Genomic DNA, 18046 nt, shown 5'->3' on the forward strand with positions numbered 1-18046 from the left:
TTGTTTAGTTATGTGTATCACGAGACATGGCCTGCATATTTCATATCATTTAGTTTCTCATCTAGTCCAGCAGAGGGAGCTACATAGCATAATAGTTTTTACTACCTTGACAGTTGTTATGATGCAAGGTTAAATACCATTCAATTAAGAGCAACTATTTATGATAATTATGTAAAATGGCTTTAACCATATGAAATCAAAGGACTGATGCATGTTTCTTCTGCTATGGGTGGCACTTTTGAAACCGAGTTCATTTTCTAAAACCACTATATATATATATTATATATATATATATAATATATATATATATATATATATATATATATATATATATATATATATATATATATATATATATATATATATATATATATATATATATATATATACACACTTTTTTTTTTTTTTTTTTTTACAGTTTTGTTGCTTAATTGTATCCTAACAATGTGGACAACAAACTATGTCAAAGATCAAGAAGATTTCTATAAAATGTATTCATTGAGTAATGCATTGTTGTGGTATATACTAAAAGAGGTGTATATTAGGGGGTTTGTTTAATGATAATTTTCTAGCATCTGAAATACCTCATACTTATTGCATAATGACAAAATAACAGCTTTATTTGAAATCACACAATAAGCATATGCTATTCACAAGTGAAATTTACCCTCACATCTTTGCTGACACTTACCAAGTACACTAACCTTTGAAACCATTTTAAAGGCAAATTTGCTGGTAGTGGTGGAAATGATTCCAACAAAAATGATTTGTTTAAAATAAGTAACTTAAAGGGATAGTTCACTTTGAAATTAAATTTTGATATGTTTTAGCTTATCTCATGGCCATCCGAAATGTAGGAGTATATGTTTCCCCAGTAGTTTCAATTTTGATCATTTTAGGTCAAACCGTTCTTGTCTGTGCCTCACATAATGCAGGTCTATGGTCACCACCTCAAAAAGCATACACAGAGAAGTCCAAATTAAACAATCCCCCATCGTACGTACACACTGATGGCCTAAGATGGCCTGGGGAAACAAATACTCCTACATCTCGGATGCCCATGAGGTAAGCTAAAACATATCAAAATTTAATTTCAAAGTGAACTATCCCTTTAAGTTTCAAGATTTGAAACCTAGAAGAGACTTAATCTACAAACAGTTACTTGAAACGTGGAGAAAAGGCACCAAAAAAAAATAAAAAATCTACAATGGTTTTAAAATCACTTTAAAACTAAAAGTTACAACAACTTCCTGTTACATCGCGACACATCAAACTTTGTGAGGCCACCACGGTTCAGGGAAACCTCAAGATATTCGCAATTTTATGATTTTGACCTGATTAAATCAAATAATATAAGATAATCAAATAAGATAATCAAAATATCTCACTTCCTGTTGGGTTTTTAGATTTTGTATGAAGAAACTTTTTTGTACGTATTGGGCTGTTGTTACATGTGTGTACCGAATTTCATACTTGTATGTGAAATGTAGCGAAAGGGCAATTCATTGAAATGTTGTAGGTGGCGCTATCAAGCCCTTTTGCCATGCCTAATTCTGAAACTCATATGCAGATGTCTTCAGGACTCTTATCAGACATGTGAAGTTTGGGGCAGATCAGACATGGTATGCCCAAGTTACAACAACTTCCTGTTTCATGCCGAAGCATCAAACTTTGCGAGGCTGCCAAAGGAAACGCCCTCCAGGCAAAAACTCAAGATCTTCACAATTTAGCATCACCAAGGCCTTAAAGGTCCCGTTCTTCGCGATTCCATCTTTCAAACTTTAGTTAGTGTGTAATGTTGCTGTTAGAGCATAAATAATACCTGTAAAATTATAACGCTCAAAGTTCAATGCCATGCGAGATATTTTTTATTACAGAAATTCCCTTTCAAAGATATTTTATTTAACAGAAGTTCCCTTTCAAAGCCTACAGCGAACGGCTGGTTTGGACTACACCAGGATGTAATGACGTCACTAGAACCATTTGTTGACTAACCCTCTGCCCACAAGAAAACACAAAAAAGGGGGCGTGGTCTTGTTGCTCTCCCACGTGAAGAAGAGCGCGCATTCAGCGCTTGCATCTCCCCGTTATGGTAAGAGGTGGGACCTTTCCGGCAAAGTGCGCTAAGCTGCTGTCCAATCACAACACGGGAAGCGCTGGCCCAATCAGAACTCGTTACGTGTTTCTGAAGGAGGGTCTTCATAGAACAAAGAAATCATCAGGCCGTTTTTAGGACAGAGGAAACAGCGCTGTACAGATCAGTCAATTGTGTGAAAAATACTTGTTTTTTACACGCGAAACATGAACTCATGTTATATTGCACACTGTAAACATAATCAAAGCTTCGAAAACACGCAAAGAACGGGACCTTTAAGATTAGGCTGTTCAAATATGATTTTGATCTGATTAATTCTCTAGGAGGAGTTTGTTAAAGTACAGCGTCTGGAAATGGCAAAAACTGCAAAAGTTTTACTGAGAAAATTCAAAATATCTGACTTCCTGTTGGGTTTTCATAATTTGCACCTGTAATTTGTGTATGTATTGGGCTGTTACATGTATCTACTGAATTTCACACTAGTACGTGAAACAGTTCGAACGGCGCTTAATTGAAATTTTGTAGGTGGCGCTATCGAGCCATGTTGCCACTCCTATTTCTGAATCCCATATCAGATGTAAATTTTCACCCCTTCTAATGCATGTGGAAAGTTTTGTGAGTTTTTGAGAGTGTTTACACTCTAAAAAATGCTGGGTTAAAAACAACCCAAGCTGGGTTGGAAATGGACAAACCCAGCAATTGGGTTGTTTGAATGGTTCCAAACAACCCAAATTCTGGGTTTGTCCATTTCTAATCCAGCTTGGGTTGTTTTAACCCAGCATTTTTTAGAGTGTAGGCCCTCAAAAATGTGATTCATTTGGGAGAAGAAGAATAATGGACTGAGCAATTACAATAGGGTCCTCACACCATCTGTCCATGGGCCCTAATAAATCATTGCCTGAGACATCAGTGACTGAAGTAATTTGAAGAAACCCTAAGAAGCTGGACAAAGTATGCAACTCCATTACTTGAGCAAAGTACTATTGGTCAAATATTACTCCATTACAAGTGAATGTTCTAAAAACAGATTTTTACTTAAGTAAAAGTACAGAACTACTTTCTTTTAAAAGTACTTAAGTATCAAAAGTAAATGCATTATTTTATTATTGTTATATGCATGCTGTGTCATCATGGTGGTTTAAGCCAGTCAGTGATGCTCCATCTGACATGCTAGCATACAACTAAAACTCATTTCAATACTTGTTTAAAAGTTACAAAGCTCTTCTCAAAGTGAAATCATACAAGAAAAGAAGGATTTCTACATTGTGTTTATTTGATAAGATCATGCTATTACATATTTCTGAAAGGACTTAAGTTATTAGCCCAACCATGTTTTTTGCATGCTAAATAACATCACTGTCGAACTTAACCTATGTATTAGCGGTGTATCCACAAGGCTATGCAACGTGGCAGGCAAATCCATTTAAGTAACCATACTTCATACCAGTGGTAATTTTGACAGCAAATGTATTTAATTTTAATCAGTCTTTTGACTAAAAGTGCATTTAGTTTTAATCTAGTTTTAGTTGACTAAGTATAATACGATTTTAGTCGATTAAATTGACTCAAATGTAGTACTTGTGCTCTGGTGTCTGAGAGGCAGCTTTCTGTGTGCGCACATAAAACCAGATTGAATTGAGTTCTCTTTCATGTCGTCAGCCTTTTTAAGACTTATCCACATGTCTGCTCTTCTTAATCTCCCAGACGTTTACATTTTTGAGAGTTTTATGAGACATGCAGCAAGTGCATGCCAACTTTTTTCCTGCCGGGTATCAGCACATTACAATTCCAATCTCACGAAGGATAGGCGTGAAATCGTCTTTTCCTAAAATTGTCCCTCCGTGAAATTTTCATCTCATTTTTATTGATTTACGAAAATGTTAAGAGATTTTTGTCAGAGCTTTTGTCATTCAAATAAAAAATGTTTAGTTGTAATCTCATTTTCGTCAGAAAATGTGATTGACGAAAATTATGACAAATGAACACTGCTTCATACTGAAACTTTAGCTCTAAAAGCACAAAACCATTCCAAGCTTTCACCAGAAATGAAAAGTTTAGACCTCTCAATATGCTTCTGCAGGTTGGACGGTGACTTTTTGAAGGTTGTGATATGGTCCGTTTTAGGCAAAAGGAGCAGACGCTTAAAAATGAAACAAATATTTAATCTTTTGAGTCATGTAGTATGTCAAAAAAAAGTATGGTCACGTGTACATGCACTGCACAGAGGAATCCGACGCCTTCCGTTACATGACCCTACAAGAGTTATTACTGATAGGCTGCCTGCAAGTACAACAACAACAACAAAACAATCACGTTTTAAAAGAAGAAATCAAAAGACTTTCAAAGTGGCTAAATAGAAAGGGATTTATACTTTGAGAACATTGATAGAAATGTAGTTGAGTAAAAAGTACGATGTCTTTCAAATGTAGTGAAGTTAATGTCACAAGCTTCAAGAAAAATAATACAAGTAAAGTACAGATACGAAAAAAATTTACTTAAGTACTAGGAAATCCACAATTCTCAATATAATATTGAACCATTGGGTAAGGCATTCACGGTTCAATGCGTGCTTGAGAATTGCATTTTTTCAGTGTTGCATTTAATTAATTATTTGTAATTTCTCTGTTTAATTCATGAGTCTACCTGCTGATATGAGCAAATATCCAATCATATGCACTAAAGTTAGGGGCTGTTTAGCTGCATTTTAAAGCCTTGCCGGTTAAACATTTCGTTAGTTTTACATGTGCTGAGCACGCGCACTAAAAGCTTGTAAAAAAATACTGTAAAATACACACAAGTTTAACATATATAAACACAGTCGGTTATGTCTAAAGTGAAAGTAAAATCTTGTGCATCTGTATACGAGATCTTTATTGACATCAGCGCAACCTAGTGAACGCAGTTCACCTCTAAAATTATGTTTATTAAAAAAGACAAAGAAAATCACTTACTGCTCTTGAATAAATAAATTTAAAAAACTTGAATACAGTAGCTTTTAATCAATGTATACTGTATACTGAAGACTATGTAGTTTTAATTTTAGCCTACATTTATTCTTTCAATTTAATACTTAAATGCTACTGTACCCTGACCTGCCACTTCTTTACATATAAATATTTATTTTATATTATACAATACACTAAGAATGTGTAGCCTACAAGAGTTTTTTAAGTAACGTTTAAAATTTTAGTAAGGTTTTTCAAGTCTTTTAAGTAAAATAAAGAAAGAGTATTGCAATAAAAACATTTTGTCCTTAACCTCTTTCTGTTCCTGTCGCCTAAGAATAGAAGAGCAAAAAGCCGAACTGAAAACCGTGGTTAAAAACCGAGGTATGCATTGAACCGTGGACTAACTGTATTGTTCCATCCCTATTAAGTACAGTACTCAAGTAAATGCATTTTGTTACTGTCCACCTCTGCAATATACTCATGGCAAAGCTCGTTTTCATTCTTCGCTTTGGTCTGGTGTAAAAAGAAGTTCGAAAAATGTGAGCAGAGCGAACATGCTGATGCCGCCCACACTAATGTGTAGTTGAGATGTATATGCAATTATGTGCTTTCCTTTCAATAACAAAAGAAACACAACAAAAATGACTGTGATGAGAAAACAGCTGTTAAGAAAGCATTTGATCATAGTTTGCTTTGGCAAGGGTTGTGCCTGAAATCGCCCCCTTTACCCTTAAATGGGGCACTATTTAAAGGGTTAGTTTACCCAAAAATAAATGTCATTAATGACTCACCCTAATGTCGTTCCACACCCGTAAGACCTCCGTTCATCTTCAGAACACAGTTTAAGATATTTATATTCATGCCAACTTTTTCATGCCAATTCATTTATATTATATACAGGTATAGCTATTCAAATAAAGATTCATGGTTTATAAGTCAGCGGACTGATTCATGATTCGAATCGCCTGATGTCACATATGGACTACTTTGGTGATGTTTTAATTCCCTTTCTGGACATGGACAGTATAGTGTCCATACACTTGCATACACTCTCAGACTAAATATAAAATATCTTAAACTGTGTTCCAAAGATGACATTATGGTGAGTCATTTATGGGATACTCCACTGCATTTTCATATTAAACTATGTTATTTCCTTAACTAAGACGAGTTGATACATACCTCTCATTTCTGTCAATAGGGGGGAGGGGGAGATTTGAGGGAGGATTTTTCAGGCATGACTTTTTACTGCGCCGAGTCAAAGTACTCTCAGTGCTATTCCGCCATACATTATAGTTCCATTTAAACCCGCTAAGAAAAGCACCATGTTTAGTTTTTTTGTGTCACCATACTTGATCATTCAACTATTTTTGTAACTGTACTTAAATAGGGAAAACGTGGAGGTGTTTGGTCGTTTCTAACTTGATCTTTGTTTGGTATTATAGTGAATGAACTGGGCTTAGTGGGCTAAGCTAAATGCTATCAGAATGTCACCGCCCGTCAGAGCGATTAAGAGCACGCACTGAGACGAGAGGTGTGTGTCAACCTGTTTTAGTTAAGGGAATAACACAGTTTAATATGGAGTGGAGTATCCCTTTAATGACATAAATTTCATTTTTGGGTGAACTAACCCTTTAAGGGGAAAGCCATCTGTTGTATTGTCCAAAAGCACAGTGGATGTTACCAAGTGCACTCAATCCCACAATGCACCACAATAACGAGTGTACAACCGCTGTACGCTCAAAGGCTAGAAAATACCCATAATGCACTGTGAGAACTGCACGCCAAATTAATTCAGGCGTCTGACCAGAAGATGGCACTCGCAGCTGAATCATCCATCAATCAGTTTTCCAAACCGCTGGTCCAATGTGGCTACAGCGTAATATCATACAGGTATACATTCTTTTTTAAGTGTTTAATAAATTGTTTAATTAAAGTTTATACATAGTTTCCATGACAAAGCTTAAGATAGATATTTTCATTACTGAAACTGCAGGTTTGCTAAGTTTCAAATGATTATTAAACAGCAAGCACAAACTATACAAAATTGTCAGCCCTTCTGGCACTCGGTGTCTGAATTCACTCTCAAGTAGTAGTAGACTAATAGGGAATAGTAAATGATTGTATAGGGGGTGATTTCAGACACTGTTTTGAACTCCTGAAAAGAACACAAAACAAATTTATTCTGGCTTATTCTGATTTTATTTAAAATGATCTTGCACCAGATCGCTCTTCAACCAGCAACTGCATATTAAGATGCTTATAGAACAGCTTTGATCTTAATAAAACCGTTTCCAGTCAACTAAGAGGCTGAAACTCCAACATGTTCATAGCAGAGCACCCCTATGTAAGAAAATGTGTGACTAGGCTTCAAGACAATTCATTTTGAACAGTTTATCTGTAATTTACTTAATTTGTTTTGTTGTATAAATAACACCAAAAATGAAAATTGAGGCCCACTATATTACATTTCTGAAACAATTTTTTTCTGATATGTTCTGACAAAATTGCTGCTGTGCTTCCTTTCAGACTCCAAGCTGCTGTGTTTGGTGACAAATAGGTCATATGTAATTGCTTTAAACAATTGCTGCAATTATGCAACAGCAAATCTCTGAGGGCTCAAAATGGCGACAAAAGAATCGTTTACAAACAATTATTGAAATAGTGAAACAACTATTGAAATTTATCTCACAAGACATCAAAATACATTAACAGCTGAGTTCTACACTAGCATTAAATGAAGTTAAGCTAAGGTGAGAAATCCAGCAGAAGGGACTAAAGGGGAGTTTTTTTTTTTGCGTGTGGGAGAGTCAGACTGCGATCAGTGTGCTGATGTTATCAGGGTCGTTGAGGAGGTGTTCACAGATGGTAATGCCCATACAATCAGAGTGTCATGCAGCACATCTTTGCTTTATAGAGCCCTATCAGCTCAGGAAGTGTCAAAACGGCCACCACGCACAGCCATTAAAGGCCATTTAAACAGCACGCAGGAGGAGGGGATGGGAGGGGGAGGGGGAATGGGAATAGAGGCAGGAGAAAGAGTTTAAAGACATTTTGGAGGGCTGATATGTAGCTTTATTGTGGTTAAGAGCTTTGTTATATGCTTTACAACAGAGCAAGTGGCGTATACAAATTCAAGCACTACTGCTCAAAAGTGTGGGGTCAGTTTGAATGATTTTGAAATAAGTCTCATGCTAACCACGGGTGCATTTATTTGATCAATGATTTGATGCATTAAAACTGTAGTATTGTGAAATATTATTACAATTTAAAGTAAGAATTTTCAGTATTTTAAAACGAAATGCAATGCACTGTGAATTTTCAGCAGCCATTACTCCAGTCTTCAGTGTCAGATGATCGTTCAGAAATCAATTAATATGCTGATTTTCTGCTGAAGTAACATTTCTCACTACTTGTTGACAACAGTTTTTATGGAAAACTTGTACTTTCCAGGATTATTTGTTTTAAAAAGCACATTTTGGAATAGACAAATCTTTTGTAACATTATAAATTACTTTACTGTCACTTTCTATCAATCCTGAATAAAAGCAATGATTTCTTTTAAAAATAAATCATGACCTCAAACTTTTGAATGACAGTGCATACCATATATAACAACTTAATAGAAAAAGAGAAACTAAATGAGGTCTATAGGACAATATGTTCTGTAATCACAGCCTGTACTTTAAACAACAGTCATCATTTGCCAGGTTTTCCCATTAGAATCGGGATTAACTCCTGTGCAGTTCAAAACAGAAGCTACATTAAATGTAGGGTAGGTAAGAATGATCTAAACACTTTTGTCCAAATTTGTTTAAACTTTCTTTATATGGCAATACATAATTAAAATGTAAGTACTCTGAAAAAGAGAGTATAAAAATCAAGTGACTAGACTTTTTAATCTGCAATAAACACCGCTCATTATTTTCATTCGGGACGAAACAAATGATTGGATAGGGCGACTGTCACTTATCTCGCTACCATGGCAACCACCGCTTTCGCTACATGTTCTGCCCACACATGCATGCACCCCTAAAAAGAGCAAAAGCATTCAAAATGCACGGTGCCGGGTTTTGCAGTCAGCGAAGGCAAACAATGCAAAATAAGGAAGACAGTAGGCCTACATGTAAAGGCAATGCACAAGAAGTCTTTGGATAAACAAAGAAATCAAACGTGAGAAAATATCAGCGTGGCTTTCCAACAATGTCAAAAACTGAGGGACCTAAAGGGGCTGAAAAATCTTTCATTTTGATTATACATTTTTTTGGTTTATGTTTTCATGACGCATGTATCACTAGCACATGTAGCTCCCTAATATAGCTAATAACATTACTTAGCATATAGTTACAATGTTATACACTTAGCCATTAGTAGAGATGATAAATACTCAATATGTTTAGCTCAAGTTGATCGCTGTCATGTTGAGTTTCGCAAAATTTAACTTTAGATAACAAAATGCATACATCCAGGAACTTTTTTTTAGAACCAAGTTAGCTTTAGCTACTGCTAATCAACAATGCATTCATGATGGAAACTCTTACATGCAAAATACACTATATGATATGAATCTTACACGAAATTCATCTTCATCACAGTATAACTGATGTTATTGGAGAAAAAAATGTATCAATAACCGTTTTTAGCTTTGCCTTATAAATATAACTAGCTCGTGACCGAATTAAACAAAAATATATTTTAAACGTTACCAGTATCGGTATTCTAGCTTGATAGTGAGTACTAAAAGACATCTTATTTCTTTATATTCATACAGATAGATGAGCTGTCTTTAAAACAAAGTCATGAGAGGTCTACAGACACTCAAATTTTATACTTTCTTTTTAGAGTACTTACATTTTAATTATGTATTGATATATAAAGAACGTTTAAACTAATTTGAAAAAAAAAAAAGTTTTTTAACCAATTCTTATCTACCCTACAAATGACAGGAGTTGCACTGACTATTAGATTATTTCTGCCACTAGTCGACGCTTTGGGTCTGTCTTAACTATTTGCGGCTCACATGACTGCAGTTCAATACGGTGACAGGAGGAGGAAAGCTGCTCTGTCCACAAACTCCATCCCACTGTCATGTGCCGATGGACTTGGGCAAACTGCTGATGTTATATGCCAACAGTCGTTTCACGTATTTTAAACAGCAACCCACCAACGAGTCAACTACTTTATCGGATGAATGAGCAGTTGTGAAAAGTACTAATAAAATGTATTTGAACAATCAGCTTTCTTAACGGGTTAGTTCACCCAAAAATAAAAACTATGTCATTAATGACTCACCCTAATATCGTTTCAGACCCGTAAGACCTCCGTTCATCTTCAGAACACAGTTGAAGATATTTTATATTTACTCCGAGAGTGTATGTAAGTGTAGGCACACTATATTGTCCATGTCCATAAAAACATCATCAAAGTAGTCCATACGTGACATCAGTTAGTTAGTTAGTTAGTTAGTTAGTTAGTTAGTTAGTTAGTTAGTTAGTTAGTTAGTTAGTTAGTTAGTTAGTTAGTTAGTTAGTTAGTTAGTTAGTTAGTTAGTTAGAATCTCTTAAAAGCATTTAAATAAAATAAAGGTTCAATAAAGATTCAAACGGTCATGAATTGATTCATGATTTGGATCACCAGTGTCACGTGATTTCAGAAGTTTGGCAGTTTGACACACGATCCGAATCATGAATCAATCCGCTGATTCATAACTGTTTGAATCTTTATTTGAGGTTTGAAAACAAATGTGGAAGAGAAGACAATGCTGAATAAAGTCATAGTTTTTGTTATTTTTGGACCAAAAATGTATTTTCGATGCTTCAAGAGATTCTAACTAACTAACTGATGTCACATATGGACTACTCTGATTATGTTTTTATTCCCTTTCTGGACATGGACAGTATAGTAGTAGATATGCTGTCTGACTAAATATAAAATATCTTAAACTGTGTTCTGAAGATGAAATGAGGTCTTACGGGTGTGGAACGACATTAGGGTGAGTCATTAATGACACCGTTTTCATTTTTGGGTGAACGAACCCTTTAAGTCTTACCTGAAATCATTCCATATCATACTGCCAAAACCACCAACATATTGGCTTTCTTTGTAGAAGAACATGGCAGTCAGTTCATAACGTAATTAACTGACAAATTAATTAAAATTCCCATTTTAAAAAATTAATTAAAAAAACATTTTAAATTGTGATACTATTTCTAATTAAATATTTTTATGATTAAATAAATGAAGACTTTTGAATGTCAGTATGTATGTACTGTATATTATAAACTATATAACATCTGTGTATTGCTATCTGTAACATATGGAGTATATTACAGTATTTTCAACTGAATAAATTACCTATCTGTGCTGGCCATTTCTTTTCACATTTATTTGCAAACCTAAAAAAAAGTGAAGTTGTGAGGTTGTGAAGACGCTTTTATTAGATGCATATGTGATGTGTTGGATTATTAGGAAAAGATATAAATATAAAAACAAACCAATAAATAAACAAATAAAAACATCCCAAATGTTGATCTGACCTTGACTACCCCATCAAAGCCTGGGATGGTGTTGACTTTGGCAGCTTTGGCGAGGAGTTTGCTCTCGATCTTATCCCCCATGGCCTGGATGGCATGTGTGTCAGGACCAATGAAGGTCACCCCCTCGGCCGCCTGTAGAGAAAGAATTTATAATAAGGTACATTTTGTGTAATCCAAGTTATTTATTCTGGAGAAATCTTACTTACAAATCAAGAACATAGGCATCAAATGGATTATAGCAAACAATCAGAAAATGTCGTCTCGTTGCATGACTCTCATGACTCGTACATCATAACACACGCCCCCTGTTTTTATTCAAACCTGTGTACGATATACCTGCCCTTGATAAATGCTGCGGCTGAAAACAATCGTCATTAGAATAACTCGGCCCTATATATTCAAGTCTCTGCCTCCCCCACGCCCTCATTTTATGCCATGGACACACGGAAGACGGCAAAGAAGCGAAGCTTCTCCGACGTGGAGATCGAGACCATCCCCCGGTGGGAAAAAATGTAATTGTTTTACTTGGGAGTTTAAAAAGTGGGAATAAAGGCACCCACAAAAACTAAATATGGAACCAAATTACGAGTACTGTTAATAGTGTGGGGGTTGAGAAACTTTACTTAAACAGCTGTTTGGATGAGAAATTACCCATCACAATGCATAATTTTACAGCACGTTTTGAAACAATTAGCATTTAATTTCCTATTACGGCACATGTATTGGAGTGTACAATAGTGATGATGTGATGTGGAGTACCATTAATTCACATTAATAATTGCATGACAATTTGTAAGATTATTATTATTATTATTATTATTAATGATGCTTATTGTTATTTAGAAGAAGAATGTCGTTATTATTTTTTATTATTTAAAAGAAGAAGAATGTCATTTTTATTATTTTGTCAGTCTGAATTATTTTCAGTCCCAGTCCGTGCGCAGATGCCGGGCCTAACCCTGAAACGTCAGGTAAAGCGCACAGGCTCGCAACTGGAGGAATTATGCCTACAAATCAAATGCTTTGGTAAAGTCACACAAACTAAACATTGAAGTCCATGTTGCACAAAAATAAGCACTGAAGTTTATAATTACTATGTTGTTGTTGTTGTTTTACAGTGAGTCATAATATAGCATATCTTTGTCAGTGCGTTTTGTGGTGTTTGCACTAACTCCAAACGTGCGTACACCACCTCCTGAGCTGGCGTCGGATTTGAGCGTGCCATATGCCAACGTACATATTGATAAATCTCTAAGTCACCATGGCTTTGGGTGTACGCAAGGTGTACGCTGGAAATTTGGTGTAAGCACTTCTGATAAATGAGGGCCATTGTCTTTTAAAGCTATAGCAGTTTATTGCCTACAAAAAACGGCCGGTTTGGACTATAACAAGCTTCTTCCTGGGTTGGTGACATCATAAACCTTTGCTAGTCACCACAGATGACTTCTGCCCGTAATGATAAGGGTTTCTGGCAACCTGTGCTTGGCACTTCAGCCAATAAAAATACATGAAACTACATTTGGCCATCGAACCAATCTAAGACCATTGCGTTTTTTGGAGGGATGGGCATTAGTCGGGATCGGGCTGCATTTTTCTGTCCGAACCCGACCCAAGCCTGACAGGTGATATTTATAATTTATTTTAATCACAAAAACAAACCCTTACATCAAGTTAAACAGGTCCATTGACTACTTACATAGTAAACTGTTTTAAATGTAAAAGGTTCAATGCCGTATCGCACTGACGTGACCGAGCCCGGCCGGACCCGAACCCGTAAGTCATTTCTAAATATCTGTCCGACCCCGCCCAGACCCGTTGGGTACCGCTGGGACCCGTCGGGCTCGGGTCAGTTATCCATCCTCTAATGGGCGTCATAGAAGCAGGAAGCAAACGAGCCGTTCAAAGGACAGTGGAGACAGCAGTGTGGAATAAAGGTCAAATATAAGAAAATACAGCGTAAAAAAAAAGAAGAAAAAAAGTATTAAGACATGTTATACTCCGTACCATAAACACAACCAAGCCTAGAAAAAACACAGAACCACCCCTTTAAAAGACATTAAAATAGAAATGTTTTTTTAAAGTTGTAATATTTTACAATATTACTGTTTTACTTTATTTTTGGTTAAATAAATTAAGCCTTAGCCTTGAGCATAAGAGACTTTTTTCAAAAACTTCTAATTCCCCAAACTTCTGAACAGCAGCGTATATAGAAAGATTTATGGTGAAATACTTTAAATTAGTTGTGTAAACAAATAGAAACCATTACTTTATAAAATAATATTTTTTATTGACAGATACATGTATGCTCAAGTACTGGTCACGCACGGCAAAGTGACATCATGAATATCTAAATCTCTAAAAAATATAAAAGAGGTAAGCTACCATACTTTTGTTGCCAGATGAACCAAATCCCTCCACAAATAAGAACCCTAGGGTTTGAACTTTGGTGACAAAGAAAGGTAGCTTCAGGTAATGCTTGCAGAAACATACATCTAAATAACGAAGCCAGAAAAAAGAACGGGAAAAAGGAGATCTGTTCTTTTCTTTGTTAGTCTCGAGAATCGGGAGACTATTGCTTCCTGGCTAATATACTACAGATAGTATGCCTGAGGCGCGCAGAACCCACGGAGATCTGTAATTAAAAGAGGGATTTGACCCCATGACTCTTTCAGCTCCAACTGGACCCATGGTGTCATGAGATAAAGGATAAATCTAAATTAGGCAAAAAAGTGATTTGTTTGTTCTTGACAAGTGCTTGGGAAAAAAGCTAACTAAGTGTCAAAAATTGTAACTTCTGTAATCAACTGAAGTCCATTACAAATCACTAAAGTAATAGAATAAACCCACACAGGAGTTTATTTTTCATTGAGTGACAAGTTCACATGCACAAAAAGCTTGATTTTAAATAATGAGACAAATGAACCCTTGAAGTAACTACCGACTGTTTGCTATTTTTTAAAAAGTACTTGTGCTGTAAAATTAAATACAAATAGAAAAGCAAACAAAAAAACTTTAAAGCAAAAAAAAAAAAAGTAGACATAATATAGCAAAATAATATTTATGAATAGGACACAATATCACTGTAAACAAAAAAAACAAACAAAAAACAACACAACACTAAAACAAAACAAAAAATAAAACAAAAAACAAACCACAACACAGAACAGAACAAAATAAACAGGGACATAAATAAAAAATAAAAAACATGAATGGGACAAAACAAAAACAAAAAGCACAACAAACCACAACACAACACAAAACAAATCAAAAAACAAAATAAAATAAACAGGGACATAAATAAAAAGTAAACATGAATGGGACACAAAAAAAAAAAAAAAACAACACAACACAACAAAAAAGAACAAATCAAAAAACAAAATAAACAGGGACATAAACAAAAAAACATGAATGGGACACAATATCACTGTAAACAAAACAAGACAAAACAAAAAATAAAATAAAAAAAGACTAGAATACTAAACTAGCAGGCATAAAACAGGGGATATGTTATAGAAAAAAATACATGAATTGGACATAACATCACTGTAGAATAAAATTACCTAGAAAGAAAAAAAAGAGAAAAAAAGAAACAACAACTAGAAAATAAAAACTATTTTTTTTATGCTCTGCCAAATTACAGTGGGCCCCAGTCATGCTAGAGAGCCTTCACTCAAACCCTTGTCTGTGTCTCTGTCAGGTTCTGGAAAATTAAATCCAATAAAACGGTTGGGCCCATTCAGATGTCACTCAATCGGTCTCCTCCTTCTGTTCATTCTTACACTTCCCTCATGTGGGTTTGTGCACGTGGTAGATTTAAAGGGCTAAACAACCAGCAAGGCACTACAACAACAGTAAAGAGTGTGAGCGACTAGAAGTGTCGAGAACTTGTGTACCACTGCGCATGTGAGCAAGAGAACATGATAATGAATACATCTTGTTCAAGACAACATCCAAAGAGTGAAAAGGCATGAAAACACACACGCACACTCAAACTCAATCTCCTCTCTGCTATTGAAAAGTGCTTCTCTTTTAACATGCTAAAGAGGCAGTAGAGGTAATCCTAACAGACCAATCTAGGCTGAAGCTGCGCATGCCCAGGGGCTCTGGCCAATCGTTTGCGCTGCGTAAAACTGTACTAACAGTTGGGCAAAGAGGGCAGCTATTCAGGATGGGGGGCTGATTTACCCCTTATTCATGTGGGGGGTATCGCTATTCAACTGCTAATGTAATGACATCTTCATTTCCACACACAGAAGGCAGTAGATGGCCCACTCGCGTGTGTGTGTGTGTGTGTGTGTGTGTGTGTGTGTGTGTGTGTGTGTGTGTGTGTGTGTGTGTGTGTGTGTGTGTGTGTGTGTGTGTGTGTGTGTGTGTGTGTGTGTGTGTAAACGAGTGACTGGGGGATGGAAAGGTAGAGAGAATTGAGCAGGTACAGATGTGGTTGAGGGATTGGTTATTTTACATTTATTTATATAGCAAGCTCTTTCATCCAAAGCAATTAAGTATATAGGGCAAACTGGAAGAATATATCTGGAAAATACAAGATTAAAACACACTTCTAATAGCTCAATATTCAACATTAGGCAAACATATGGTTTACATGAACTGCTTATGCTTTTACAACTTTCTGTAAGTCTGTGAATCATTGCATTTACTATTTTCTGTAAGTGATGCATTACTATGACACTCCGTTCTCATTTGAAAGCCCACACACAATCAGACTGCTTTCTGCTTTTTTCAGGCTTGAACCGATATTAAGTTACTTCTATTATTAGCTGAAATACATTCATGCAATTTTTTATTTTATTATATTAAGGTTAAGGGCCAGATTTACCAACAGTTTCTGTCAGTACAATGCTCTATTGGCATAAACAAAAATGACTATAAAGGTTTCGCGCAGTGAATAAGTGCTGAAAAGTTGTGGACAGTGTTGTTTTTGCAGCTGACCTTATTGCATATGCATTTGTAGGAGTTTCCCTTTCAGATGCAAAATTCATGGGAGGAGAGCATTTAAATGAATCACGCAAGGTTTCCACTGGTCAATTTACTTTGTTTGGCTATCTCCAGACCAAGCTCAATTTAAAATTGAACATTGGTCTGGGGAGTCTGCTGTGTATTTTCTACTGCACAAGAGGCGTAATAAACAAGCATTATTCAAATGACTCTGTACGCAATTGGTTTGTCCATCAACCGTTCTTCAACCAATTAGACCCCAAAAGGTGTGATTACCGAGCATAATTCAAATGACTGTATGCCATTGGATAGTTCTTCAACCAATCAGACCACAAGAGGCGTGATCAACGGGCAAAGACCCATCCCTTCTCTATCAGTCATCATGTTAATCCAACCAAAAACATGCCAGGTGGATAAGCCAGTCTGTGATTGGTTCCCCCAAAACTGTAACAGAAGCAGTAGAAATTAATGTACAGGTTTCCAGACTGAGTTGCAGGGCGAAATCAAATCGCCGGCAGATCAGGTTGGGTTTACTCAGCCTACAATTTACTGTTTTTTGCGCCATTATTTAACGCCCGCCAAAAAAGCATGCCTTAAACCATATGTAATTGGCGCCCGTCTTGGTATATTGTGTTGGTCGTTATGGAAATGCTCAGGCTGCGTCTACATTCTTTCATTTGCACGTCTTCAGTAGGTCACACGCAGAACTTTTCACTCCCATCTGCACTTTTACGGGATTATGCTTGCACAATAATTAGCCCTGTTAAATTAATCTGGCCATAAGTGTGTCATTCCTGCACCATGAACAGCACCAAACAAGACCACAACATTGTTTCAAACGGTTTTACTTTTTCAGACTGAAGTTCCACACCTTGCTTCCATCTGCCATTATCCAAGTCAAACAGGTCTTCCAAACTTACAACACTGGTTGAGACAATGGCTTTATAGACAGTCAAGTTCAGCTGCTAAAATAAAATTTGATTGCAATTGATTCTGAAGCTTTTTTTTACATAATACTTTGAACGTCTTGTGAGTTTGAATAGTTTTAAACTGAATTTTGCAGAAATTGTAACCAGAGGTATTCCTTTTCCCAATGTCAATGGATTTACATCTTAATTCAAATCACAATAAACCATCACGAGCCAAAATCTCAGAGTACATACTTCATGACATTCTGTATAGTATGAACGTATGTAGCATGAATGTAATCTGGAAAACTACATTTGCTGTCACAGTGATTTTACCTAGAAAAGACATGTTCTTGGATAAACATATTTTGTTGATTCTGGAACAACATTCTGGTCCGAAAAATTGAAAGGGATAGTTCACCCAAAAATGAAAATGTGATGTTTATCTACTTACCCCCAGGACATCCAAGACATAGGTTTGTTTGTTTCTTCAGTAGAACACAAATGAAGATTTTTAACTTAACACATGTTGCTTGTATAATGCACGTCAATGGGGTGTTTTTCTATAGAGCCACTATGAGAGTAAAGAACATGAATCCATTTGAA

General features: G+C 35.9%; 1 protein-coding gene across 1 annotated transcript in view; it reads right to left on the bottom strand.

The window, feature by feature from the left end:
• pcca (propionyl-CoA carboxylase subunit alpha) overlaps nt 1-18046 on the bottom strand; it is a 75018-nt gene that overhangs the window by 38346 nt on the left and 18626 nt on the right. Inside the window, exon 7 of the mRNA XM_067441499.1 lies at nt 11580-11711. Coding sequence (XP_067297600.1) covers nt 11580-11711 — 132 coding nt within the window. The remainder of the gene's footprint in view (nt 1-11579; nt 11712-18046) is intronic.

This window comes from Pseudorasbora parva, chromosome 4, assembly GCF_024679245.1.
Source record: "Pseudorasbora parva isolate DD20220531a chromosome 4, ASM2467924v1, whole genome shotgun sequence".
Classification (NCBI taxonomy): domain Eukaryota; kingdom Metazoa; phylum Chordata; class Actinopteri; order Cypriniformes; family Gobionidae; genus Pseudorasbora; species Pseudorasbora parva.